Genomic DNA, 27,873 nt, shown 5'->3' with positions numbered 1-27,873 from the left:
TATGTAGAGAATCATTCTATTTAGAAACCAAAACCAACATGTGACATTCAGCCACCACTCTGTGTATAAAGAAATGTTTCTCATTCATGGCCATAATTCTTAATTGTAATTTGACTACTTACATTATTTTTGTAGTAATGTCAATGATACACAGTATTCACAATGAAATCTGACAACTGAGTAATAATTTTAGCATGATTTCACTGATCTACCCTCCATTTTCTAACCTCTTTTTCCTTTTCAGGGACACAGGTCAGGCAGAGCCTATCCAGGCAAGAAACAGGAAAAAAACAGGATACACCTTGGTCAGGACACTCATTCATCACAGGATAAGCACACAAGCACACTTGTATGCAGTTGCAGTGAAATTTGGCAGCAGGGTCAACATGAACGGACATCTGGGGCGTCCTCTTACACCTCTTCTCTATGTTCTCTTTACAGAGCCATGGGAAGAGGCAGTGAGACAGGACCCAGTCATCATTGGCTTGGCGATACTGGGCAGCACAGGGAAAGCCCTCGAGATCTCCAAGTTCGCAGATGATATGACGCTGCTGCTGATCTCAGACAGGGAGTTGAAGAGAGCCTTGCAGGTCATAGAGCAATACTCCAGGGCCTCAGAATCAAAGCTCAACCACTTTAACAGCAAGCTCAAGTTCTTCAGACCCTGGAAGGACAGCAAGATGGCGCTGGAAAGTCTCGAGCTCTGCGTGGAGCCCCTTAAGGTATTGGGGGTTTTGTTCCAGACCCAGGATAATGAGACCATAAACTGGACTGAGAGGATCACTGAGGTAAACGCGAAGCTATGGAAGACCCCATCACTGATCCTCACAGGGAAAGTGATGGTGTTGAAAGCAGACACCCTGCCAGCTTTGGTTTTCCATTTATTATTTGGGGAGGCGGGTACTGGATGATAGGACAAGAAACTGAACGTGTCAGGTGATCAAGGAAGGTGGGAGAGACATGCAGAATTTGCCCCTAAAACACGACTACATATTTTTCTGCAACCTCTGTTGGGCATTATGAAAACTGATCAGCCACAAATACCAGTACTTTGTAAGGCTGTGGCTCTCTATCCTGATGACACACCTGATCCAGTGGACAAACACTGGACCAAAAGTGAAAGAGACCAGAGAGCTACACCCAGGCTGTCAAGTGAAGCTGGAGGTACGAGGCCATGAGACAGCCAGAGCTATGCACCAACCACAGGCCCCTTTACAAAGGGGTGAGAGGGCAACTGGCGCCAGGAGAGAGGTTGCGTGTTGCCAGAGAACTTGGGAAAAGACGCAACCAAAGGAACTCAACAACAAGTTAAAGGACCTCAACTGGATTGCTGGCAACCAGAGAGGCCCTCTACAGACACTTGCTTACCAGGAACCTGCACTGCCCATGGAACACGTGTTTCGTCGAGAAAACGCAAGAGCACATGTTCTGGAGCTGTCCCTTCACCAAAGTGGGCACTATGCAACTCCTGGGAGCAGGAACAATGCTAAGCGACCAGTGCATGCTGCTGGAGCTGGCACCGGATTGGACAAAGGGATGCAGTACTTGCTATGGCTGCTGGTGTGCCAAATAAAACAGGGACTGTGGAATGCGAGAAACACTTTCATCCAGCACAACACAGAGTGGGGAGCAAAGGAGCTGGAGCAGAGAATCCTTGTGAACCTCAGAGGGAGGATGAAGTTCAATGTCGCCAAATGGTTTCTCCACGATGAAGGAGTGCTGGAAAAGACTGTGGGCCTTGTACAGGCCCTAAGGAGGAAAAACCTGTTCCTTTGATCTCCTGCACAGGACTGAACAAGCACAGTTTCAGAGCCAGGACAGGGAAAGAGACATGGACAACAGCAAGGGGTATGGTATGGCTTGGAGGGACTCTGGTTATGCAAATCCAGCCCCAGTATCCACTTGCATGGATTGAAAAATAGATGATTTTAGGAGATTTTACTTTTTTTTAGTGTAATCACTTATTATAAGATAGATGTGTATAGTGCACTAAAGTTTATTTTGATAATACAAAACTAGAGGAACTAGAGGATACACACAAACACAAGGAACGCATTCAAATTCTGTGAAGGTACAGTAGTTCCCCAGCTCTGTGAATGAACCCAGGGCCACAGTACTGCAATGGAGCCAGCCACTGTTCCAGCATGTCTGATTTAAAACAAAAAAAGAAGAAACATTCAAATCCTTTTAACTGTAGTGTGAAGTTTCACATTCTTAATGCATATCCCTTATCCTTTTAACATGTCCCAAATTAATTAAAAATATAACTCTTACACAAGTCATTCACTACAAACCCAGTATTGACAATATATATTGTTGTTTCTACAGAGGTATGACAGCATGTTAAATGTCACAATTATTAGTTAGATGAGCCCACTGGCCTCCTCTCCTTTGTAGAATTTTTTACATTCTGTCATGTATAGTACAGTTAATTTTTGTGATTCACACATTGTAAGTACTTGAAAAAAAACTTTTTCACATGAATAAGGAAATCAAGCTAAAGAACTCCAGCATGACAAAATGCAGGATTTAAGAAGTCATGTCAAGACATGCAAATTCATGACAAAAAAATATTTATCTCCCTTATACAGTACAATGATGCTGTGGTTATCAAACACTGGGAAAGCCCCAACAGGCTGTTACAAATTGTTTCAGGTGTCACAGAAATGTTTCTGAGAAATTACAATAAGTGTCAATGATACAGTACTTTAAGATCTTGCAGGTGTAACAGTTCCAGATGGATCTGGGCCTTGTGTGGGTTTTGTGTTTTGTTTGTTTGTTGATCCAGGGGTATGAGTCTTGCTTTGAGTGTAAGAAGTCTCAGGTTCAAATACTGGACAAGTCTGTGTTGTAGGGTTGTGGGACTGGGAAACACTCTACCAAGGTAAGCAAGTACCTTGATTTTTTATAGCATTGGCTAAATTAGATTCTTGGATCACTTGCTCTCTAACCACATAGTTAAGATGTGCTGAAATGCCTCTTCTTGTCTGTAACCTTTTCTTTATTCTTATGGGTGTGTAGAAGGGCAACTGAATCTGGAGTTAGTTAAGAGGTTAAGCCACAAGAGGGCGCTAGAGAAATACTCTAAATCCAGGTGCCCTCTTACACGGTCACAACGCTTCAGATGGCAGCTACAAGAACTGTCATGATCATAATCCCTCCCCTTAAGGGCGCTCCGCCTCTTTCACATTTTAGTTGATTATGTGCACCTGCCTCCTATCCTGCCCCTCCTTATTTAAGCCAGATGCTCTTGCTACTTATGGCTCTGCATTGGAAAACCTACGCCCGGAGGCCCGCCTACCATTAAGTCGCCCTACGTCTGTGGCTTGAGGGCATAGGCCTCCTATCGGCGTCCTGACCCTGCTGAGTCCGGGGCTCAGAGTGCCTGGCCTTGTCATCCTCGTTTTTATTCCCCATCCCTGCACTGGATCCCGTTCCGGTTTTTAATCTCGTCGTGTTTGGTCTTGGATGGATCACCCAGTACTGGACTTTTGGACTTCACCCTGAATTACCCCCTGGACTCCTCTGGACTTGTTCACCATGGCCACACTCCCCCTGAGCACCAGAAGAGCACAGGCCCCCTTGTTTGTCAACCCATCCAGTTCCTCATCCTCTCCTCCCCGTGTCTGTTTAACTTACTTATGGATTATACCGTCTGCATAGGGTCCTGACCTATGCATCGTTACAAGATCAAAAACACACCAATGTGACACACCTCTCTGGGACAGAGATGCTTAGCAGCCATCAATGCTAATGTTAGCCATGCAAGGTACTGACTTCCTGACTTTCCTTTACACTGACTGTGTGATGTCATAGGGATGAAGACTTGTATGATTGAGGTGTATGCACTGTTTTTGAAATATTTCAAAAATTGCTGTTTTTATTTTGTTGTACATTCTATATCTCATCGAATCATCGCTTTGCCATAGAACGTACAATCACATGGCTGCTGCAGTGCAAAAGTAACTTTCTTTCACCCAATGAAAACCTATCACCACATACTTGACTTTTAATTTGTGTTAGTTTTGGTTTTTGTGTGCATTTATCCCTGAAAACATACTTCTAGATCCTTAGGATAAAAGGCTATTTTTGCTGTGCCCATTACTCAAAACTAAAATTTATTTCACTCAGGTGAAAATGAAAGTACATTGTTCCTGGAAACTTATGGGTTATTAATGAACTTGTCAGTGATGCATAGACTAGCTTTACTATTGCACCATGTGTTGTCAAGGAAGTTGAAGATACCATTCCTTGCAAAGAATTCACTTTTATTATGCTTCTTATGGTGTCCCATTTTGTGAAATTACAAAATGATTAAATACTTTTTACACTTAATATTTAATTCAAAACCCAAAAGTTCAAACTGTAGACTTCTAATGGCAAGATAAGGTACAGTAGATGTCAGCAAAAATTAAGGAGAAAAAAATTAAATATGTAACAGTAATTCCATAAGTATTCAGACCTGTGAACTCAATATTTGCCAGAAACATCTTTGGCAGCAATTACAGCCAGAAGTCTTTTTGAATAAGTTCCTACCAACTTTGCACAACAGCATTGTGCAATATTTGCTCATTCGTCTTAGCAGATTTTCTCAAGCTCTCTCAAGTAGTTTGTGGATTACTTATGGAAAACAAGTCTTTCCTCAGACTTTCAATATGATTCAAATCAGAAGTCTGACTGGGCCACTCAAATACTTAAGATACTTAATGTATCTTATCAGAGTGGCCTCTTTAGCTACATTCCTATGCATTTAGAGAGAGGCACCAGGCCACTTGGTCAAAGCAAACAAAGATTAGAAATCTTTAGTAACACATCATTGTAAAAAGTGAAATAATAGGCTTTGTTGCTACACAACATTATAATGCTAAGAAATCGTGATTCCCAGAATTATATTGTCACATACTTTCTCTCAGCCCTCTAAAATCTTAAATCAAATAAGTATTGTTGCAATAGATATTACCTTTCCTGGAAAATTTTGACTTTTGACTTTTGAATTTAATTCATCGTTAAGAGCTGCCTGTTAAGAACATTTCTGAAAAAATCACACGATAGTCATGATAGTTGTTAATGTTTAAAATATTTTTAATTCATTCTAGTCTGACATCATTCAATTTGTTTTTCCAAAAAATGATGCATTCCACACTTTCAGCCAAAGACAATCATTGTTTAGCACTCTGAATACGGTATGTACAATACCTCAGCTCCCCAAAGTAAGAAAACCCTGGCAAGAAATGTATGCGATTCTTCCAAACTCACTCACAAAACATATGTACCACAATTAATTTCTCAGGCATCTTTTTAGAGTTTGTATTAACCATGGTTTTTTAGTCTTATTTTATTGGGAAATGGGTTAGTGCACTGTAACTTATTACACCTTTTTTGTATATTCCTATAGTACAGCAGTCAATGGCAATATTTACAGCAAATTCAAATATATACATTCTATAATGGTATAAACATTAATTTAAATTAATTAAAATTGCTTAAATATTTACTATAATTTGTTTAAAAATAAAGCACTAAGACTCAAAAGGTTGGAAAACAAAAACAAAAATTAAGGTATTTGGTTCATCTAAACTTTTTGTAACGAACAGTTCTTTCCGGACCCTATGCAGACGACACAATCCGAAGAAGTGGGAAACACTAGGAAAAGGTCATGCAGGGATACGGGGCTGAAAACAGGGAGGCGTGTCCAATGTGCGCTGGTGCACGGGGAAGGTGTGGCCGAGGCAAACAATCCAGAAGTAATCCATAGAGGGAATCCAAAAACACAAGAATAAGTCCATAGCCAGGTTATCCATCCAAACAAGGAATTAAAACCATGAACCGGGTCGGAACTGGCGGACAGGGAACGGGAACAGAGATTAAAACCTTAACGGGACCAGGCGCTTCCAGGTCCCGGACTCGCATGGTGCGGAAACCAGATGCAGAGCCAGGATGAACGTCAGCGCCTGGCTTTTAAGGTGGGCTTGGAAAAGGGGTCAGGTGCACAGAATTAAGTCTAAAGTGAAAGGGCTGGAGCACCCTTAAGGAGGGGGGACTATAATCGTGACACTTTTCACTTAACCCTGGATATAATTCTGCATTCTTAAAAATGTGCCTCATAAATCAATAAAGAATATATGAGGGAGTTATTAGCACAATAATATATCACTCTTTTACTGGAGAAGCAGAACATGTACATTCATATATTTTTGTTTCATTTTATTAATGTACTTTTTTTATACATGGAGGAACAAGTATTGTGATAGCTTTATTCCATGCTGAAAAGAGAAGAAAGAAAACACAACATTTCTTCAGGTTTATATACGTTTATGTAAATTATAAATATAGGCAATTAGAAGCAGATATATGTTCTAAGAAAAATATACAGTAATTTACTCCATAGTTTTATTGAAATAACTAGTCTGTGTTTATTACCACCCAAAGAGGATCCATGGAAGAGGTCCCAGAGTTTACACAGTGGAGAAGTCATGTTGTGCAGAAAAACAGCTGTTGCTCAATACTCTGGACTTTTTGTTCAGGAAGATCTACTGTATGGTGCTGCCAGGGCCATTCCAAAGAGACACTCAGTAAAAGGTCACTAAGTACTGTGAGATGGAGCTCCTTATTCATTTTAGGATTATACTTAGTTACTGAAAAATAATCTATTACAATCTTTAGCAGGAATATTCCTGTATTGTGTAAAACACAGTATTGAGCTCTACTTTGTGCATACTTACAAATTAGGATTATGGCAAGACAATGGAACAGGAAATACCAACTACTGGAGATAATAGTAGTCACAATCAGATGTAACAATGACAAAAAGGTTAATTGTAATGAAAATAAAACAGATAAAAAAAATCTTTCTCTGGTTTGTGAGTTTGATAGAAACCTATCAAACCTGTATACACACTGAAAAATGAATTGAATTTGTTTCTAAACCAACCAGTAGATGAAGGTTAGCTGTCTAAAAAATGAGTAAGACAATAAGTCTTTTCTTCTAGTACATTAATGCCAGGACAAGACAGGATGGCTACAACTTGTTTCTAAATGTCCCCCTGTGCTTCCTGTGAATGCCTTGCTATGTGCCATTGTCCTATAAAGGTGAAGACCTGCCTAATATTAAATACTTGCTAGACAAACTACTGGTCACCATGTCCTTGATCAGGAATAAGCAGCTTTCTGATGATGAATGATAAGCAAAGATGGCTTTGAAATGTCACGATCATTTATATCAGCATTTCTACTGCTTTTGAAAGTAACCCAATGTCACACTCTCACATAATCAGTCACATAATTCAGATAAACGCCTGCGCATTCCCACGACCCCTGTCATTCAGATACCAGCCGGATCCAATTCCCAAAAATGACAACGCACAAGCTAATCATCCCATCACGTCTCTCGCACCTGCTATTTAAACCTCTCCAACCTTGGCTTCACCGCTTGGTATTTAACAGTCTACTGTTTACCTGAGCTTTTCAAGTTCGAAACCTTTGCGATCCCTTTTTTCAAGCCTCCTGGAAACGACACTGCCTGACTACCTGACTAACACCGTGAAACACTTCTTGTTACACCCAACGCTTCTGTCTTTTAGTTCCTTTCATTTTTGTTTTTCAAAATAAAAAAATAGAAATAGCTGGTATCAACTGATACTGACAGAACAGTATAAATGGAAAAGCATAACAAACGTGTTTAAAAGTGTACTATTGAAAGAAACCAGATTATCTCAACAGTATAATGCTTCTTGTTACACTAGACTAGTCTGAGAAGTCTTGATCCTAACATGGTCTTTGCAGGTCCTCCACTCCCTAAGTAGGAGTGTTCACAAAGCTTTTATACAACAGAACAGCAGAAATATATTAGCTTGACTTGACTTGGGAGTATTCACATCTGAATACTGCAACATACCAACATACTGTATGTGAGTCTGTGATTATTACTGTATTAGTTATTTATTACAGTTATTTATCCTTCCCATACCATCCACGCACACATGTATAAATATGTATAGTAACAGCACCACAGAAACTAAGAAAAATGAGAAACTTACTTTTTTAAAAATCAAAATATAGATGTTACTTTATTACTGCCACATTATTACATTAGTATGCATCCAAAAACAAAAACTATTTGAAATGCATTTAAAATATTTTAAATCTAGTATTTAAGATCTCAAATCCATTTACTACGTGGAGAAGAAGTGAAAAAACCCTGAACATACAGGAAGTCAGGTAAGTAAAATGGGTGTATGGGTTCAATTCACAGAAAATACCTCAGAAAGTTTAGTAACAGGAGCATGTTGCAGACTACCAAACCCAGAAGACAATTCTTTGTTATACAACGTAATTGGGAATGAATGTAAAAAAAGTGGAGGCTGATAAGTCAGTTTCTCTTACATAGACTGAGAAGCATAGCTAGAAGAACTGAAGATGAGTGTGAAATGGTAGAAACGGGCCTTCCCCTGTCTGTCAGAACACACATAAAGCCAGTGTTTGTGTTAATGTAGTTTTCAAATGACCAAGTTAAGTGAAAAGAATAGAGATAGCTGAGCCACAGAGGGACACTTATCACAATGGAGTGTTCCTTGAGGTGTAGTTTAAAACTTGACATGTGAAGTCTAAACATAATCATGTTTGTAAAGCAGAATAGACAAATCAGCCCATCAATCTGAGTAGGGTTTTTACTGATGGTGGGGCCTTGTGCTCAGCTCACAGAAATAGCCGTCTCTCTGAATTAAAATTGTTACTACTAGAACAATATGAGTTTCTGAAATTTGGTCCTCATTTTAAGGAAAATAAACAATGTAATTTACAATTACTATTTTATATTATTGTTATATGTTCCACTCTAGGATAAAGTTCTTCATTTAAGTAGGCAGAGGGGGAATTTTTGTACTTACTGTGCATGCTACTAATGCTTGTAACGAACAGTTCTTTCCGGACCCTATGCGGACAACACAATCCAGAATCGTGAGGAAACACTAGGAAAAAGTCATACAGGAATACGGGGAGTATCCAAAGTACGCTGGTGCACAGCGGAGGTGTGGCCGAGGCAAACAATCCAAAAGTAATCCAGAAGGGGAGTCCAAAAAACACAAGAATAAGTCCATAGCCAGGTGATCCATCCAACAAGGAGTTAAGAACATGAACCTGGTTGGGACCGGGACCGGGACCGGGACCGGGACCAGGACCAGGACCAGGACCAGGACCGGGACCGGGACCGGGACCGGGCGCTTCCAGGTCCCGGACTCGCACGGTGTAGAAACCAGCTGCAGAGCCCGGATGAACGTCAGCGGCTGGCTTTTAAGGTGGACTGGGAACAGGGGACAGGTGCGGGGAATGAGGCAAACAAGGAAGAGCCGGAGCGCCCTTAAGGAGGAGGGACTACAATCGTGACAATGCTGTTGTGAACTTATCTTAACCCCAATATTCCTGCCATATAAGATTGTGAGTAAAATTCCGGCTGGAATGCATAGATCCCTGAAGTAACACACAGACCTCTGTGCAGTAAGGATTCTCCAGAGCGCAATTTAAGCTATAACAGTCAACTCTTGTGTCCTGACTCCTGATATATATCAAAAGCAGCAGTACCAGAAGATTGATAGCTGTCTTAAGAAATCAAGATGTCATGTCATTTGCCAAACCACTTTATACCATACGGTGTCGCAGGAAGCCGGAGCCTACCCAGCAAGCAACGAGCACAAGGCAGGGTACACCCTGGACCACTAAGAGTCAGGACCTCAGTTTAATATCTCATTCGAAAGATAACGACCACTACAGTGTAGTGTCCCCACCATTATACCAGGGCATTAGGATCCACACAGACCGCAGGGTGGGCACCCCCTGCTGGTCCACTAAAACTACTTCCAGCAACAACCATAGCTTCACAGGAGATCTCCCATCCAGGTACTGACCAGGCTCAACCCTGCTTAGCGTCAGTGGGTAGCCAGTTAAGAGATGGAGGGTGATATTGTTGCTGGCTTAGAAATCATGATATCGTTTCCAAATATTTGAATTAGACCAACATTTGCATTCTGTTGGAACTAATACCTACCAATGTGTAGCTGCATAAATTGAATTGACATTTATGAACGATTGCAGTTGAATTTGTACTTTATCCCCATTAATCATCAGACTTAGGCAATTATGCCCCATATGTTTTTCATCTACAGATAGTAACAGTATGTTTATTAAGACATTTCAAGGCAACATTCCAAAATAAACTTACAATCTTCCAAAAAATGATAAAAATGTTTTTCTCTCCTACAGAAGAATACAAGACATTAACTATTTAAATAAGAAAAAAAGGTACAGTAGGTGGAAGATCAATTCAAGAAATTAGTTATATAATTTTCTTATAAAACTGGCAAAAATACTTTAAATTGTGAAAATATTATATTCTTCAAGGAATAGTGCAATATGTTCACTGTACAAAGAAATAAGGAAAAGACTGGCAATTGCATGTTTAATCATATAGAAAAGCTAAATGTGTTCCATTTCATATGGATTCATTGCCCTTATAGATCTTTTTTTCTGAAAATACAATTCAACAATTCAATCTTATGCATTATATAAAGTTATATTTAACTTATAAACTTTAACTTTAACTTGTAATACAGTTATTTTTAACCCCACCTGGTCTGCTGGATGAACACCTTGTCATAAGAAGATAGAATTTCTACACCTTGGAGAGATGGATAAGAGCTGGATGGAAATGCTGGGAACTTACCCCATGGAGAGCTGGTGGTTGGCATGCTTTGCAGTTTGTCCTGAACTCACTTGAAGAAGGCTCCACAATTTAAATGTTTTTTCATTTGCATTGTGTGATGCAAATAAGTACCGAATTAATGATCATGCAATGTCCATCATCATTCTGTAGATGTGTTCAGTCACCCAGGATGCCCATGTCCAGGTGATGGCCTGTCCTGCTCACCTCATTCACCCTGCTCCTTCTCAAGCTCTGTCCTGGACTGGCTGCTGAAGCTCCGACATCCACCTGCTCAGGGTACCCAGGAATTCCAGGCTCCCCCGGCAACAATGGAGTGCCAGGAAGGGATGGGAGAGATGGGAAAGATGGAAGAGATGAAGCCAGTGGTCTTAAAGGAGAGAAGGGAGAGAGGGGTAAGTAAGCAGGGATTCATACAGTATGTTTCAAATTGGAAACACAAAACTTCCCAAATCCCACAAAATGCAAAACCATGGGTGAGGTGTTAAGAGCATAGTAAATTGTGAATCATGAAATAACCATCCAACCATTTTCTAACCACTTTTCCATGGGTCACAGAGTAGCCAGAGCCCATCCCAGCAAACAATGGGTACAAAGCAGAATATACCCAGGATAGGACATCCGTCCATCATAGGAAACACATAAACACAACCACACACACACTCACACCAGGGCCTATTTCCCCAGAAGGTCATTAGCTTACCAGCATGTCATTGAACTCTGGGTGGAAACTGTAGAGGAAACCTTCAGGAATACAAGGAGAACATAGAAACTCCAGGCCAAGAGCACTCCAGATCTGGCACCATTGAAACCAGGTCTCCAGCGGTATGAGGCGGTAATGCTAACCACTGGACCATGCTGCCCATGAGATAACCATGATTTGTATATTTTAATAACAAATCAAATCGTTTTTGAAGTGAGTCATTTTTTTCTTAGAAGGCATATTAGAATTTAAGTGAGGTCAAAAGAAGAACATATCTAATTCAACTTGATTATGCTCCTCTTTGTTTTTAGACATTATATAGATGTGTAACAATAATGTATCTACAGTAATAATGTTTATTGGGAAAACATGATTACACAACACTAATTAAAAAAATAAAAACGTAGACCCTGCTGGTATTGTACAGTATACAGTATATCTGAGCCTCTCTGGGCATCTGAGCATCAGACTTTGACTTGTTCCCCAAATCAAAAGGTACGAGTGGGAAACAATCAAGACCGTAGATCAGTGCATTTGCAATTGAATGTGATTCAATAATGCTTGGTTATAACTTTTGATCTACTCGACTCAGTCTCGGGATACAACTACCTGATGGCACCCTGCCATCCGGGCCCCACAGTGTTTCTGAAAAAAAAAATGTTCAGATCAAAATCAGATCAGAGCAAAAAAACACCCATCCTTAAGCTAACTTGGGTCTGAAAGAGTAGTGTGTGACACTGAGGAGTAGTGTGTGAAGTTGTCCTACAACATTTAATTTGAAGTTGCAAACCTACTGTAGGCCTGTTGTTATAACTTCTTAGTTGGAAATCAAACATCCCTTATAGAATAACAACTATGCTTGCCAAAGAACTTTCTCCTATTACTGTATACAGTACATATATATTATATATGGGAAATTAGTAAGATCATTTAGTATTACAACTTATTTGTCAGTTAATGTATCAGTATTGGCAAATTTGTTAATCATACATTTAAACAATTATAAAAAATAAAAACTTAAAGTGACAAATTAACTAAAATGTTTATACAAATTGTTCACAAATAAACTAAATGTTTAAATAACAAATACTGTGTTGACTCTTCATTTATCCCCTTAGTAAATATAATTTTGAATTTTTTTAAACTGAAAAAGTTGCTACCTATTTAGAAATAAACTGCAGAATTCTGTAAAAGATTTATGAAGAAGTGGCATCATTTTTTCAGTGAAATATGGACATGTGATGAGTGCTTAATGTGTCCGTATTTTACTGAAAAAACATAAATAAACTTTATTTTCTCATTAAATCAACTCAATTAAGTGCTGGCTGTACAGTAGACTGCAGACCAATGTAGTCACCCAGTGCAACATTTTTTCATTTCCATTTGTCCACATTTCTAAGATGTGCTAAACACGTGATTAGTGCATGCGATAAGTCATTGTAACACCATATAATGTCTAAAATCTGAGCCAAAATAATGTTAAATTAAATTCACTGGAGAATGCTATTAAAATAAAATGATTTATTATTACAAAGCCACAGCCACAGAAGACCCAGGACAGGGATTACAATTTCAGATGAAAACACCAATGATTACAGAGTGGAGAGGTCATATGGTGTGGAAAAACAGCTGTTGTGCAATACTCAGGAAGATCTATGGTGCATCAAGGGCCGTTCCAATGAGACACTCGGTGAAAGGTCACCAAGTACTGTGAGACCCTGCTGGAGCTTCTCACTCCTTTTAGGATTGTCCCCATCTGTCTCTTTTTTATTTCTTTTTATATTTGGTCATTGCAATCTGAAAGAGAATGCATCAATCTTTTGCAGGAATATTCCTGTATTATGCTTTTCTTGATTATACAGTAAATCACCGTAGTGAGACAAATAGCCAACCTGCAGCTCCTTTAGCAAATCACCCGTAATGGCTACATGGACATACAGTACTGTCTTCACTGTACTGTGCATACTGCACTACTTGGACATAATATATTGCATACACCATGGACACATAGCAGCTTTATTTATATTGAGTTTTGTCTGTGTTTATTTTATTTTATTTCTATTACATTATTATCTATTATTATGTAACCTTATTTTTTGTAACCTTAATTTTGTGATTCCTCCCCCTGGTGAGTTCGTAGAAAAGACATTTCATTGCCAGCAACTACTGCTGCATGCTGTATTGTTGCGCATTTGATAAATAAACTTTGATTGATTGACTGATTGAGCTTTACCTTGTGCAGACAAATGGCAAGACTATGGGATAGGAAACATTGACTTGATAATATTAGATCTAATCAAATATAACAAAGACAATGATCGTGATGACAATAAAATGGGAAAAAAACATCTTCTCTGGTTTGTACAACAGAAAAAGAACTGTATGCATATTGACAATCTTGAAATTTAATTTGTTTCTAGACCCACCACTGGATTAAAGATAGTTGTCTATGGAAGGAGCCATAAGAAAGCCTACTCTACTAGCACATTAATGCCAAGTCACAGAGAAGATGGTTTGAAGATGCCTTCAGAGTGGAGGTTACCTGTTCTTGCCATGTTTCTAAATTGTCCCTATGTGCTTCAGTGTGTGGATCTTGCTATGGACAGGCGTCCTACAAAGGGTGTAGTCCTGCCTCATGCCCAATACTTCCTGGACAAGCTACTGGTCACCACATCCATGGTCAGGAGTAAGCAGCTTTCTGATGATGACTCAATGGCAAAGATGGCTTTGAAGTTTCGTCACCATTCATACTGTTTTTTAAGTAATCCAAGCCTTCTGTCTTTTAAAAACAACAAAGGGAAAACATACTACATTCTGTTCAGTATTCTGTTCATCCACAGTGGTGGACAGTGGTAGGAGTGTGAATCACCTCTAGAACAATAGTGAGAGAAAAGCATAACAAAATTGTTTGGAATCAAACCAGATTCTCTGAAAAGGACATCACTTTATCATCACGCCAGAGAAGACTAGTCTGAGAAAAGAAAGTGAGCCTCAATCCTATCATGGCTTGTGCAAGGCCCCCGCCCCCTGGGTAGGAATGTTTGTGGAGTAGTTTTGCAGCTGAACAACACAGATTCTTCATTAGCTTGACTTGACTTGGGAGACATCAACTCTACTGCAAAAAACCAACAAATGTGAGTATGACAAATTACTACTGTATATTTTATAACTGTACTATATATTACAGCTTCTGATAAACAGAGATGGATGTTTCTAGATATTAATTTCTCTCTCTTTATATATATAAATACATATGTGTATACTCACATCCTTGCAGAAAACCAGAACAACACAGAGAAAAACATGATTTTTGTTGCCAAGATCTCAGAAATAAAAACAGATGTGGTTTTATTACTTACCAGCAAAATATTACATTACATTAGTATACATTCAACCAAAATAGCATTCAATTGAAGTAGTTGAAGTAGAAAATACGTGTTTTCTACTTCAACGAAAGTATTTGGGCTATCAAATCCATCAAGAAACTAGGAGAAGAGGAAGTACAAAATCACTGAACCAGAGGAAAAAAACTTAGAAGGCTTCGTCACAGGAGCATGTTACAGCCCACCAAACTCAGAACACAATTATCTGTTATGCAATGTAACTGGGAACAAATGTAACAAGAGAAGGTTGATAAGATTAGTTTTTCTTTCATAGATTGGGAAGTGTAACTGGAAGGATTGAAGCTGAGACTGAAATGGTAGAAATAAGTATTGACTGTCTTCTTTGAAGTGTTCACATTACTCCTATCCTGGAGTCCTTGCACTGGCTTCCGGTCAAATTCCGCGTAGACTTTAAAATCCTCATGCTCACCTACAAGGCTTTACATGGCTTGGCACCTCAATACCTGTCTGAACTTTTATCGCCCTACTCCCCACCTCGCAACCTCCGCTCTTCAAATTCTGCCCTCCTTACTGTCCCCCAAGCCCGTCTACATTGTATGGGCGACAGGGCCTTCTCCTGCTATGCCCCCAAGCTCTGGAACTCCTTGCCCAAGGATATTAGAGAGTCACCTTCTCTAAACTCCTTCAAATCCAGACTCAAAACCCTCCTTTTCAGAAAAGCCTTTACTTAACTGGTTCCATTCTTCACCCCTCTGCTCTTCTTAATACCATCTTCCACGGTCTCCTCTATTGTTATTGTTGTATTGTTGTAATTATAATTGTGTCCTGTCTTGTGAAATTTTCTTATTTATTGTTGTAGTCTTCTTATTTATTGTTATTGTCATCCTGTAAAGCGCTTTGAGAAGCCACCTTTAAAGGCGCTATATAAAATAAAGTTTATTATTATTATTATTCTTTCCAGCTTGTCAGAACACACGCAAGGGCAGTGCTTGTGTTGTTATTGGGTTTTGTTTTTTTCAAATGATCAGACTGAGTGAAAAGACATAGCTGAGCCACAGAGGGACAATAGTCATGACAGGAGAATAGCTTAAAACTCAGCAATTCTAAACAACATGATGTTTGCAAAGCACAGTAGACTTTTCTGCCCATCTATCTTACATGGTGTTCTAAACAATTAGAAAATCAGAATCTGAAGCTATTTTATAGTTTTAGAAAAGAGAGGAGTCAGGAGTCTTTGCCAAGAAGTTTTAAAAAGCTCCCAATCAAGCCAAAGCTGAGACCTTTGAAAGAAGGAAGTTTTGTAGGACAGATTGCAGCAGTTGGACCCAGGAGAAGACTCAGGCGCCAGGCACTGGGAACTGTGAAGGAAGACCCCAGCATCATCTTTCTCCCCCCTCTACCCAAAACTGAACTCTGAGACAAACAGAATAGAGGGGAGATCAGCAGGGAAACATTGTTCAGGATAACCAGGACTGGACAATATGGCTAAGAACTACCAAAGAATTACAGAGAACAGAAATGCTGGACTGAATTAATTTGAGACACTCATTTGGAACCTGGGTTCAATGGGGTGCTTGTGGCTGGGCTGGAATGTGTCTCATTTGGAGTTAGTTTTGTGTAATGTGCACTAGGTGTTGGGTAGACAGTATTAGCTATTGAATCTTTAGAAAATAGAAAGGGCACTTAAACTATACTGTCTGCTGTTGGTCTGTGAGTCCACTGGTGATTCTGAACCTTAGGCAAAGGGATAAGGGTCCTAACATCCATTATAATTGTTAAGTGGCTTAGTCGTGCACAAAGCAAGAAAAAATCTTGTTTTAGGGGTCACCTTATTGTGATGTTAACACCAGCTATAATAAAATTATTTAACCCACTTTGTCTAAAGGAGGACTGCCTGGTCATATGGTTCAGGATGTTTGAATATCTATGGCTTGGTGAGAGGGATAGGAACCTGAGTACTTATCATCTAAAGATTTGGTGGTTGAAGGGATTTTCAGTTTGTTTCTCTCCCAAATTTCTATTTGAACTCACCTGAAGAAGACTCTACAACTAAAATGCTGAAGTATTTTTTTATTTTCTTTTAACTCTTTTGTATTGTGAGACACATGACTATACAAATTCATGATCATGCAATGTTGATAATTGTTCAGTCATCCAGGATGCCAATGTCCAGGCGATGGCCTGTCCTGCTCACGTCAGTCACCCTGCTCCTTCTCGAGCTCTGTCCTGGACTGGCTGCTGAAGCCCCGACATCCACCTGCTCAGGGTACCCAGGAATTCCAGGCTCCCCCGGCAACAATGGAGTGCCAGGAAGGGATGGGAGAGATGGGAAAGATGGGAGAGATGGAGCCAGTGGTCTTAAAGGAGAGAAGGGAGAGAGGGGTAAGTAAACAGGGATTCATATGTTTCAAAATGGAAACACAAAAGATCTTTGATTAAACACCTCTTGAAATGCAGAGTGGTGTGAGGAACACCATAAATCATGAATCATGAAATAATTCATCCAATACAAGGTCGCAGGGGTGACAGAGCACGCTACACACTGAAAGGGATACACAGACACAAACATGCACTGTACATACACATACCAGGGCCAGTTTTCCCAGAAAACAAATAACCTACTAGTATGTCATTAGATTGCAGGAGGAAACTGGTGCACCTGATGCAAACCCTTGCAAAATGAAGAAAACATACAAACTGCGTGTAGATAGCACCCCAGAAAGTGAACCCAGGACTCCAGTGCTGCAAGACAGCAAAGCTAACCACTGTGAAGTAATAATAATAATTGCTTGCACTTACAGTGCCTTGCGAAAGTATTCGGCCCCCTTGAACTTTTCAACCTTTTGCCACATTTCAGGCTTCAAACATAAAGATATAATTTTTTTATTTTATGTGAAGAATCACCAACAAATGGGACACAATTGTGAAGTGGAACAAAATCTATTGGATTTTTGAAACTTTTTTAACTAATAAAAAAATGAAAAGTGGGGCGTGCAAAATTATTCGGCCCCCTTGCGTTAATACTTTGTAGAGCCACCTTTTGCTGCGATTACAGCTGCAAGTCGCTTGGGGTATGTCTCTATCAGTTTTGCACATCAAGAGACTGAAATTCTTGCCCATTCTTCCTTGCAAAACAGCTCGAGCTCAGTGAGGTTGGATGGAGAGCGTTTGTGAACAGCAGTTTTCAGCTCTTTCCACAGATTCTCGATTGGATTCAGGTCTGGACTTTGACTTGGCCATTCAAACACCTGGATACGTTTATTTGTGAACCATTCCTTTGTAGATTTTGCTGTATGTTTGTCATTGTCTTGTTGGAAGATAAATCTCCGTCCCAGTTTCAGGTCTTTTGCAGACTCCAACAGGTTTTCATCCAGAATGGTCCTGTATTTGGCTGCATCCATCTTCCCCTCAATTTTAACCATCTTCCCTGTCCCTGCTGAAGAAAAGCAGGCCCAAACCATGATGCTGCCACCACCATGTTTGACAGTGGGGATGGTGTGTTGAGGGTGATGAGCTGTGTTGCTTTTACGCCAAACATATCGTTTTGCATTGTGGCCAAAAAGTTCGATTTTGGTTTCATCTGACCAGAGCACCTTCTTCCACATGTTTGGGGTGTCTCCCAGGTGGCTTGTGGCAAACTTTAGACGAGACTTTTTATGGATATCTTTGAGAAATGGCTTTCTTCTTGCCACTCTTCCATAAAGGCCAGATTTGTGCAGTGTAAGACTGATTGTTGTCCTATGGACAGACTCTCCCACCTCAGCTGTAGTTCTCTGCAGTTCATCCAGAGTGATCATGGGCCTCTTGGCTGCATCTCTGATCAGTCTTCTCCTTGTCTGAGCTGAAAGTTTAGAGGGACGGCCAGGTCTTGGTAGATTTGCAGTGGTCTGATACTCCTTCCATTTCAAGATGATCGCTTGCACAGTGCTCCTTGGGATGTTTGAAGCTTGGGAAATCTTTTTGTATCCAAATCCGGCTTTAAACTTCTCCACAACAGTATTACGGACCTGCCTGGTGTGTTCCTTGGTCTTCATGATGCTCTTGCGCTTTCAACAGAACCTTGAGACTATCACAGAGCAGGTGCATTTATACAGAGACTTGATTACACACAGGTGGATTCTATTTATCACCATCAGTCATTTAGGACAACATTGGATCATTCAGAGATCCTCGCTGAACTTCTGGAGTGAGTTTGCTGCACTGAAAGTAAAGGGGCCGAATAATTTTGCACGCCCCACTTTTCATTTTTTTATTAGTTAAAAAAGTTTCAAAAATCCAATAGATTTCGTTCCACTTCACAATTGTGTCCCACTTGTTGGTGATTCTTCACATAAAATAAAAAATTTATATCTTTATGTTTGAAGCCTGAAATGTGGCAAAAGGTTGAAAAGTTCAAGGGGGCCGAATACTTTCGCAAGGCACTGTATATAGCGCTTTTCTGGACACTCCACTCAAAGCGCTTTACAGGTAATGGGGACTCCCCTCCACCACCACCAATGTGCAGCACCCACTGGGATGATGCGACGGCAGCCATAGTGCGCCAAAAAGCTCACCACACACCAGCTATCAGTGGGGAGGAGAGCAGAGTAATGAAGCCAATTCATAAATGGGGATTATTAGGAGGCCATGATTGGTAAGGGCCAATGGGAAATTTGGCCAGGACGCCGGGGTTACACCCCTACTCTTTTCAAGAAACACCCTGGGATTTTTAATGACCACAGAGAGTCAGGACCTCGGTTTTCCGTCTCATCCGAAGGACAGCGCCTGTTTACAGTATAGTGTCCCCATCACTATACTGGGGCATTAGGACCCACATGGACTGCAGGGTGAGCGCCCCCTGCTGGCCCCACTAACACTTCTTCCAGCAGCAACCTTAGTTTTTCCCAGGAGGTCTCCCATCCAGGTACTGACCAGGCTCAAGTGGCACAATTGAATAAGTGGCCAAAAAAAAAAATCTAATTGTGTTTTATCAAACTCCTGTTTGCTTTTTAGTATCACGAAGATTTGTAATAAGACTAATAAAATACTGTGGAAAACATTACACAAGATTTTTTAAATGAAAAACATAATAAGCAGTCTCTGTTGGTGAATATATAGAAATGGAGGGTTTTCCATGTCTCTTTCGAGGGGAAAGTGGTGCCTCTGGACCCCCAGGGAAATATGGACCCTCTGGCCCAGCAGGGATGAAAGGAGAAAAGGGGCATCCAGGGCCTTCAGGTAGAGTTTTATAATGCATTACATGCTTTAAACTAGGGGTTGCAAAGACCATTTAACTGTATATAAGTTTTTAAGAACAAATAAACAAAGAGAAATTACATGTGACAATGTACAGTAACAACGTATGTCTACAGGATATTAGTGGCATAACAGTAACAAAATCCTAACTCCGACCATAGCTTGACCCACACCCACACCCACACCCACACCCACACCCACACCCACACCCACACCCACACCCACACCCACACCCCTCAACCTGTCCCCAAGGTTATTTGCAGAAGGTAATGTTAACCCTTATTTTGGGGTGGAAAAATGACACTTTATAACTGTGATGCCCTGACGAGCTCCAGTGCACCTTCACCAAATTCCATTCCACATTCCACACATGGAAGGAGCTCGTCAGGGCCATCTCAAACGAGATCAGGCCAGGCCTATCAACCTCGTTAAAGGGACATCACAGTATTTAAGCCCTGAGGAATGTTCAGGGCTTAGCCATTTTCTTGCAGTAGCATTTGGAGTCCTAGGATTTCTCCAGACCACTCCCAGGGCTCCTCCTAAAAACTCCTTCCACAACCCTCCCATATCTCTTCCCAGAACTCATCCATTCCTGATTTCCCTTATTATTCCGTTTCTTGTTCCATGAAATCATTAATACTTCGCCGCTGAACTGATTCCAGTAATTACCAATTTGCCACACTCTATTTTTAATCTATGGGCACGGCATAACAATAAATGCATAATTTGGATGTTAATGTTTATAACATATTACAAATATGATAGTTCATCTAACATGAACTTAGTCTAAAGTAGGGGGATACAACTTTCATACAGTAAATAGCATTTTAACCTATTCAACTTGACAATGTATACAATGTGTATATTGTACTGTACAGTGTATTGTGTATATTGGACAATGTGTATATTGTAATAGCAATATCTTTTCTTATTTTAGGTGGAACAGTAGGTCTAAGCTACATTGAAAAATTACAGTCAGAAGTTGAGATGCTTAAAATCAGTTTGTCCAGGCTTGAGAAAGGTAAGAAAATGTAATTTCAAAATAATGTGTACTGTGACTAAAAGCTTACCATGGACTTGAAAAACCAGGATCAGGAATGCTGAAAATGGGATTCCCTCAGGATTGTTTCAGTGAATGTATCTGGTATTTGCAGAGTGCATGCGTGCCCTATTGGTATGAAGTGGAACAACCCCAAGACACCTGAGTTCAATCAGTAGAACTCATGGAAGATGAGTTTTATTAGACAACAAAGCAACAGACCTTTGGCCTTTCTGAAGTATGTGTCTCTTGCCTGACCAGCGGCAGACATTGTGAACAACACCCCAGCAAAGTAAGGGAAACAAACAGGTGGAGGTTGGAGGCAGTTAATTCATATTCACAGGAACAGTGACTGCTTCCCCATTCATTGGAAGTTGTTCAGAGTCTTGGCAGAAAAAATGAGACCTGTGAAATATTGGCAATACATTTTTTAGCATTAAATGCAAATACTGTTTCTAGTGCACCGGTAAATTACAATGCAAGTGTGGACTGACTTGGACTTTTGTCTATAGCCATCTTGCTGTCGGTAGAAATATATATTGTAACATTTTCTAATTATTGAATTCTGAATATTGAACTCTGTAGGTGTATACCTTTATACTGTAATAATAATAATAAGGTATCTATGTTTAGCAAAATTGCAAAACTTAACAAAATCTAAGGCTCACAGATGTTGCAGAGGTGTGTGTTGTAAAATTTAAATTTAAGTGATGTCTACAATCAACTTAACATGTATATTAAGTAGTACATGTTGATTTTACACTACTTGCATATCATGTTTATACAATAGGGGGATATTTCAAGACTGATAGGAACATAGATGAAGCAAAGTACAGGAAAATCTTGGAAAAATTAATCTTCTATAAGAATAATGATCCAAAGCACAAAGCTACAACTACACTGGAGTGGCTGAATAATACAAAGTGATCATCTGTGAGTCCCTTCACATTTAAAGTCCAAACCTGGATCCTATTGAGAACTTGTGGGAAGATTTGGAAACTGCTGTCCTTAAGAGATCTCCAGAAAACTTGAGATCAAATGTAAAGAAAAATTGGTACAGATTGCACCAAGCCAGTGTGCAAAGTTGGTAAAGACTTCTGACTGTAGTTTCGGCTATAGGTGCTGTCACCATACAGTATATAATCAACATATCATCTTGTTTTGGTGACGTTTACTGTAACTTTTACATTACTCGCAAAGTATTTTGTAAGTGGAAGGGTCCTGAAGAGAGAACCACATTCACCGTTGCAAGAAACTGAGTCACCCAGCAGTGGGTTCCCTACAATCACCTGTTCCAGCTGTACCAGGAGTTCACAAATACTGAACAGGTTAATCTGCCTGATTATCTCCTTTGAACCTGCTGATCTATTCCCTTAGTACAGCTACTTTCTTTCACAATGCATTCATTGGTATCGATATTAGTTGTTTAAATCCCAGGATGACACGATCAACTCACAACAGTCCCTATTACCATGCCAGCTCTCCCACATCCTTGGAATCATTCTCATTTCCAAAGACCTTACACTCTTTCTGCCTCTGAAGCTTTTGATCACAATTGTATCTTTCCATCTTCCTGTCAGTTAATTATTTTTAAGTCAAGTTCCACAAAGGGAACTTCTGTCCCTGCTTCACCTCAACTATGAGATGCAAATTATACCCCACAGCCAGGCTTTTATTTCAACTCATCTTGAATTTGCATCTTCATTAAACCATCCTTACCTCTTTAGTGAAATTGCTATCAGGTCTTTCGTCGTGGCACTTATTTCCTTATGATGAGTTTTGTTCTCTCCAAAGAGAGATTCTTGGGTGTTATTGATAGTAAACTCTACATTAAACATTATGTATCCATTCATCACCACTTTATCCAAGATAGGGTTGCAAAGTAAACAAAGTCTATCTCAATAAGCAATCGGTGCAATGTTGGATACACCCTAGATGGGACAGCAATCCAACACAGGGCACACACAGACACAATCACACACTCACAATTTACCCAGAAGCCAATTATCCAATTAAGTCTTTGGACTGTGGGAGGAAACCAGAGCACCTAGAGGAAATCCATGAGAACACGGAGAGCACACAAAACTCTCACACATATCACCACGGTAACTGAACCCAAGGTCACAGTAATGCAAGGAAGCAGTATTAAACACTGTGTTACCACGTTGCCCAATATTGTGTATAAATAATTTATTAAATAACATATATTAATTATATATTTTTATAATTGAAACCTTAAATTCAGTGGGGTTCTAAGGCCACAGCACCATATCAAATAAAGCCAAGTGTTTTCTATTTTTGTTACCTGAGAAGCACCAATTGTCACATCTTTTAAGCTAAGGAAAGCTTGGCTTTGTCAATACTGGAATGAAAGACCTCCCGGGAAAACCACATTTCTGCTGTAAGTAGTTTTGACAGACCAGGAAGTGCCATTCTTCTTTCTAAAAAGGAATTTTCAATTACCTAACGCACTCCGTAACTCTCAGGATTCACACTCGTGGATTATCCCACTTACACAGGCCAGTGACTTGGTGGTAGAGGGTTTCCTTGGTGTGAGAGACACCACATTAGTAGAGGTCCATTACCCTACCAGGTGTCCCTCTACTCATATCTTCCCTGTACCCCAAGACTCTTGTACTAACGGATAGCAGCAGCCACCATGCCCTCCTGCACCCCAGCTATCACACACAGGGAATGGCTGTGTTGTATGGAATGGGTTGGCAACACAAAAGTACACCTTCTAAATGCATAAGGAAGTGTAGTGCTGCAGAAAACCATGAAAACACGGTTCTGCAGCGGGAGATATAGGCGAAGCCCAGTGCAGGACTTAAAGCATTTTCAGGGGTTATCTAACTGATCCATTATCACAAGAGTCAGGTCGGGAGTATCCAAATCTAAAACGAGAGGCGAGACGAAGTCGAAGCAGGAGGAAAACAAGGTTGGTTAGCCAGAAATGACTACAAGAGTAGTTTATGTGCACAAGAGAAAGCCAAGGGTTATTCTCAATAGTGAGCATGGACTGATTGGAGTGAGAGGGTATAAATAGGAATAACAACAACCAAGAGCGTGAAGAATGACAATTGATTAATTAGTGCGCGGGTGTTGGCGGTGAGAGGCGCTCGTAGGGATGCGGTTCATGAAACCTCGTGTACATCTTTTGCATCCTACCTGCACCCCATCTCCACCTCTGCAGCTGGGTTTCCTGTCAGTCTGCATGGAGTCCTGGCCTTATCATCCTATGGCCAGGAGGTCAGTCCTCAGCCAAGTTTTCACTCAACACTCAATAATCCTCTCAGGGCACTTGATTCTTGGGTGTTGTTATTCCTAGTGGATGGAAGTGTTGCGAAAATCAAGATCTGGAGAGGCCCCTTTCCAAGCTTCATGTCTAGGGCCCCCAAAAACCTAGTTCCAGTGTGAATAATTCTAGATTTAGCAACTAATATTATCACCTACGTTATTTGTCCCCCTATTAATACTTTATTAATATATTCCATGTTTACACATAGTATTTGCAACCTTGTAATGTACTTTCTTAGAGAGAGAGAAAATGTAGACTAAACCATGTTTCTTTTTCTTTTTTGAAGCTGCACACTTTCAGTTCTTCATAAGATCTGGTAATAAATACTTTGGGTCCAATAAGGAGCCTAGCACTTTTGAACAAGGATTAAAGATATGCAGAGATGCTGGTGGAAAAATAGCCACACCAGGAAGCCAAGTGGAAAATAATGCCCTTTCAAAGTTTCTCGCTGAATCTCAGTACGCCTATATTGGAGCAAATGACAGAACCACGGAAGGGACATTTGTGGACTTGGAAAATAAGCCTCTTCAATTTACCAATTGGGCAGATGGTGAACCCAATGACGCTATGGAAACAGAAGACTGTGCTATAATATACACATCTGAAATATGGAATGATGTGTCATGTGATGGAAAATACATCATAATTTGTGAGTTTTAGAAAGGAAAAATATTAATGTTCTGACCATTCGTTCTGCTGGTTCTACTATTGAGTGAGAAAGTAATCATCTCTTTTACAATAAGAAAAGTATGTTTGCTGTCATGTTTATATAGTTTAGATTGTTTTGTTGGAAATTGGGTAATTTCACAAATTACAGCTTATATACTAATATAATAATATAAACATAGCACTTAAGATTTTTGCAACAAGTTGTAAACAAATAAACTCTGATGTTTTAGGTTTAATGAATGCATCTAATGCATCTAATGCAACGTCTAATTTTTCTGGAAAAAAGGAAGCTCCTGGAGGAACTTTATGTTCTTGTTACTGTACATCACCACAATTAGGAGCTGGCTGTACAGTAGACTAGAGACCAAAGTTGTCATCCAGAGCAACATAACCTTTTCATTTCCTTTTGGCCACATGTATAAAATGTGTAAAGTTTTCTTAGTGAATGTGAGAACTCACTATGACACCATATAACATCTGAAAGGTGAGCCAAAAAAAGTACAATTAAATTCACTGGAGAATGCTATTAAAATAAAATAATTTATTACTACAAAACCACAGCCACAACCCCCCTATTGATGGGGTGTCATCTTTTTTCAATGTTCAGATATGGAAACCCAGTTTCAGATATGGAAAATGTCTGTTTTATATCTTGTCACTGTATTCTGAAAAAATGAATCCATCTATAGCAGGGATATTCTAGTTTTGTGTTTTTCTTTCTACATGGTAATTTGTTTCCCAAGTGTTAATGAACAGAAGTCCACATGGAGGTCAAATTCTAATTCATTCTGTGAATGAATTTTGTGTACCACATTGCCGTAGACAGGCATCTTGCCCTCACCTCACCTACATTGCGTTCATCCAGGACCAGAGTCGCTCTTGCCTCTCCAGCCTCAAAACTCCGCAAAACACAATTAGCTTATAATGCCCATAATGCCATCTGTGTTTTTCTTTCCGGTCTCCTGATGTCAGCTAGCCATCCAGAAATTGAGCCCAGAGTCCCTGTCCTCTGCCTCTTTTTAAACTAGCCCACTCCTTTCTCCTCCCTACCCCCTTCACCACACTTTTCTGGTGTCTGGTCAAATGTCTGAACACTGCACCGTTTTGTGCCGATCTTTGCCCGACAACATCATGTTCTCAGACAGTCGAATAAAAGCCTACTAAGCATACTCTCTAATTACTAAGCATCTTAGTAATCATCGTCAGTTCATTTATTTATATTAGAGTTTGATCAAATAACTGAAATCATAGTAGGGTTAGTGAAATCTACCTTGTGCAGACAAATTAGGAATATAGCAAGACTACAGAAGAGGAAATATTGACCACTCTAGATAATAGTAATGATCATCAGATATAACAATGACAAAAAGATTAATTTAGTTGAAAATCAAACTGACATCTTTCTCTGGTTTGTGAGTTAGACAGAAACAGAGCCGTATACACATGTTTTAAATTGAATTTGTCACTGAATTTCTGTTTCTAGACCAACCAGTAGATGAATATTAATTGTCTAAAGAATGAACAGTATGACAGTCTTCTCTTCTACTAGCACATTGATGCCAAGGGACAGAGAGATGGTTACAACATGCTTTCGGTGTGGAGTTTACATGTTCTTCCCATGTTCCTAAAATGTGCTTGTAGCTTCACTGTGAGTACCTTGCTACAGATGGGTGTCCGATAAAGGCTGAAGTTCTGCCTTATATCCAATACTTCCTGGAGAGGCCACAGGTCACCACATCCAGGATCAGAAACAAGCAACTTTCTGATGAGGAATGAATGGCAAAGATGGCTTCAAAAACTTAATGAGTATTTCCATCAATATTCTTTCTATTTTTACAATAAGGCTTCTTTCTATTACATTTCTTCTATTTTTGGCGTTTGAAATTAAAAGGGAAAAAATACTACATTCGATTCTGTAAGCCAGCGATGATTATTATGATACTACAGCTTCAGATACACAAAGATGTATGTTTCTAGATATTTATATCTCTCACAGCATCCACAGTCTCGGGCAATGGTAGGAGTGTGATGCTTTCGGCCATATTTGTGTAACTGTCACATGCTACAGCTGGGAATTGCTGATATCAAATGACATTGACAGAACAATAGTGATAGAAAAGCAGAACAAAAATGTTTAGGAAGAAACCAGATTCTTTCAACAGCACATCACTCCTTGTCTCACCATATTAGACTAACACGGTGTGCGCAGGGACCCCAGCCCCTGAGTGGGAGTGTTCACGCAGTATTTCTACTGAGAAAAGCATCTTTTTTCAGGTTTGTGAGTTTGATAGGAATAGAAATGTATGCTTATTGACAATCTTGAAATTTACTTTGCCACTGAATTTCTGTTTCTAGACCAACCAGCAGACAAAGCACAGTTGTTAACAGAATCAGTGGTATGACAGTCTTCTCTTTCACTAGCACATTGATGCCAAGGCACAGAGAGGAGGGTTACAACATGCCTTCGGTTGTTCTTCACTGTGAGTACTTTGAGATGGATAGGTGTTCCGTAAACTATGTAGTCCAACCTTGTGCTCAATACTTTCTGGACCTTAAAAGACTTTAAAAGTTTGACTTTAAAACAGCAAAATATACTGGTAGAGGAATCCCACACTTACACTACCACCCATAACTCTGTTCAGTAGAGACTGCTCACTGTACCTAGGACTAAATCACAGATTTTGGTGATTATGCCTTTAGTGTTGCTGCTTATTATTATGAAATGCCTTTTCTCAGACCTTGCAAGAGACAAATTCTTTCATTCTCTTAAAATCCAAACTCAAACCTCTCCTCTTTACCAGTGTTTATGTCTGATTGCCCCACATTCCATCTTTATATATGTCTTCTCATGTTTATTTTTTTCTTTTACTTTTT

General features: G+C 39.8%; 1 protein-coding gene across 2 annotated transcripts; it reads left to right on the top strand.

The window, feature by feature from the left end:
* The first annotated feature begins 14,378 nt into the window (after positions 1-14,378).
* Positions 14,379-25,694, top strand: LOC102682414 (mannose-binding protein C-like). 2 transcript variants are annotated; one of them, XM_015352671.2, is made up of 5 exons: positions 14,379-14,548; positions 16,909-17,140; positions 19,886-19,975; positions 20,931-21,014; positions 21,148-21,485. In XM_015352671.2, exons 2-5 carry the CDS (start codon positions 16,918-16,920, stop codon positions 21,171-21,173), a joined length of 423 nt encoding a protein of 140 aa, XP_015208157.2. In that variant the 5' UTR covers positions 14,379-14,548; positions 16,909-16,917; the 3' UTR covers positions 21,174-21,485. The 2 variants fall into 2 exon arrangements, with proteins under 2 accessions (XP_015208157.2, XP_015208151.2); XM_015352665.2 differs by lacking the exon at positions 21,148-21,485 and adding an exon at positions 24,617-25,694 and having other exon boundaries at positions 14,382-14,548.
* The last annotated feature ends 2,179 nt before the right edge of the window (positions 25,695-27,873 follow it).

This window comes from Lepisosteus oculatus, chromosome 2, assembly GCF_040954835.1.
Source record: "Lepisosteus oculatus isolate fLepOcu1 chromosome 2, fLepOcu1.hap2, whole genome shotgun sequence".
Lineage (NCBI taxonomy): Eukaryota > Metazoa > Chordata > Actinopteri > Semionotiformes > Lepisosteidae > Lepisosteus > Lepisosteus oculatus.
The sequence above is the reverse complement of the archived record's forward strand: the minus strand, read 5'-3'. Positions and strand labels throughout refer to the sequence as shown.

What these genes read in the sequence shown, in the direction of transcription:
- LOC102682414 (XM_015352665.2), top strand. Translation starts at nt 16,918, where the DNA reads ATGCCAATGTCCAGGCGATGGCCTGTCCTGCTCACGTCAGTCACCCTG. An exon ending in AGGAGAGAAGGGAGAGAGGG is followed by an intron (nt 17,141 to 19,885) that starts GTAAGTAAACAG and finishes GTCTCTTTCGAG; the next exon opens with GGGAAAGTGGTGCCTCTGGA. An exon ending in GGGGCATCCAGGGCCTTCAG is followed by an intron (nt 19,976 to 20,930) that starts GTAGAGTTTTAT and finishes TTCTTATTTTAG; the next exon opens with GTGGAACAGTAGGTCTAAGC.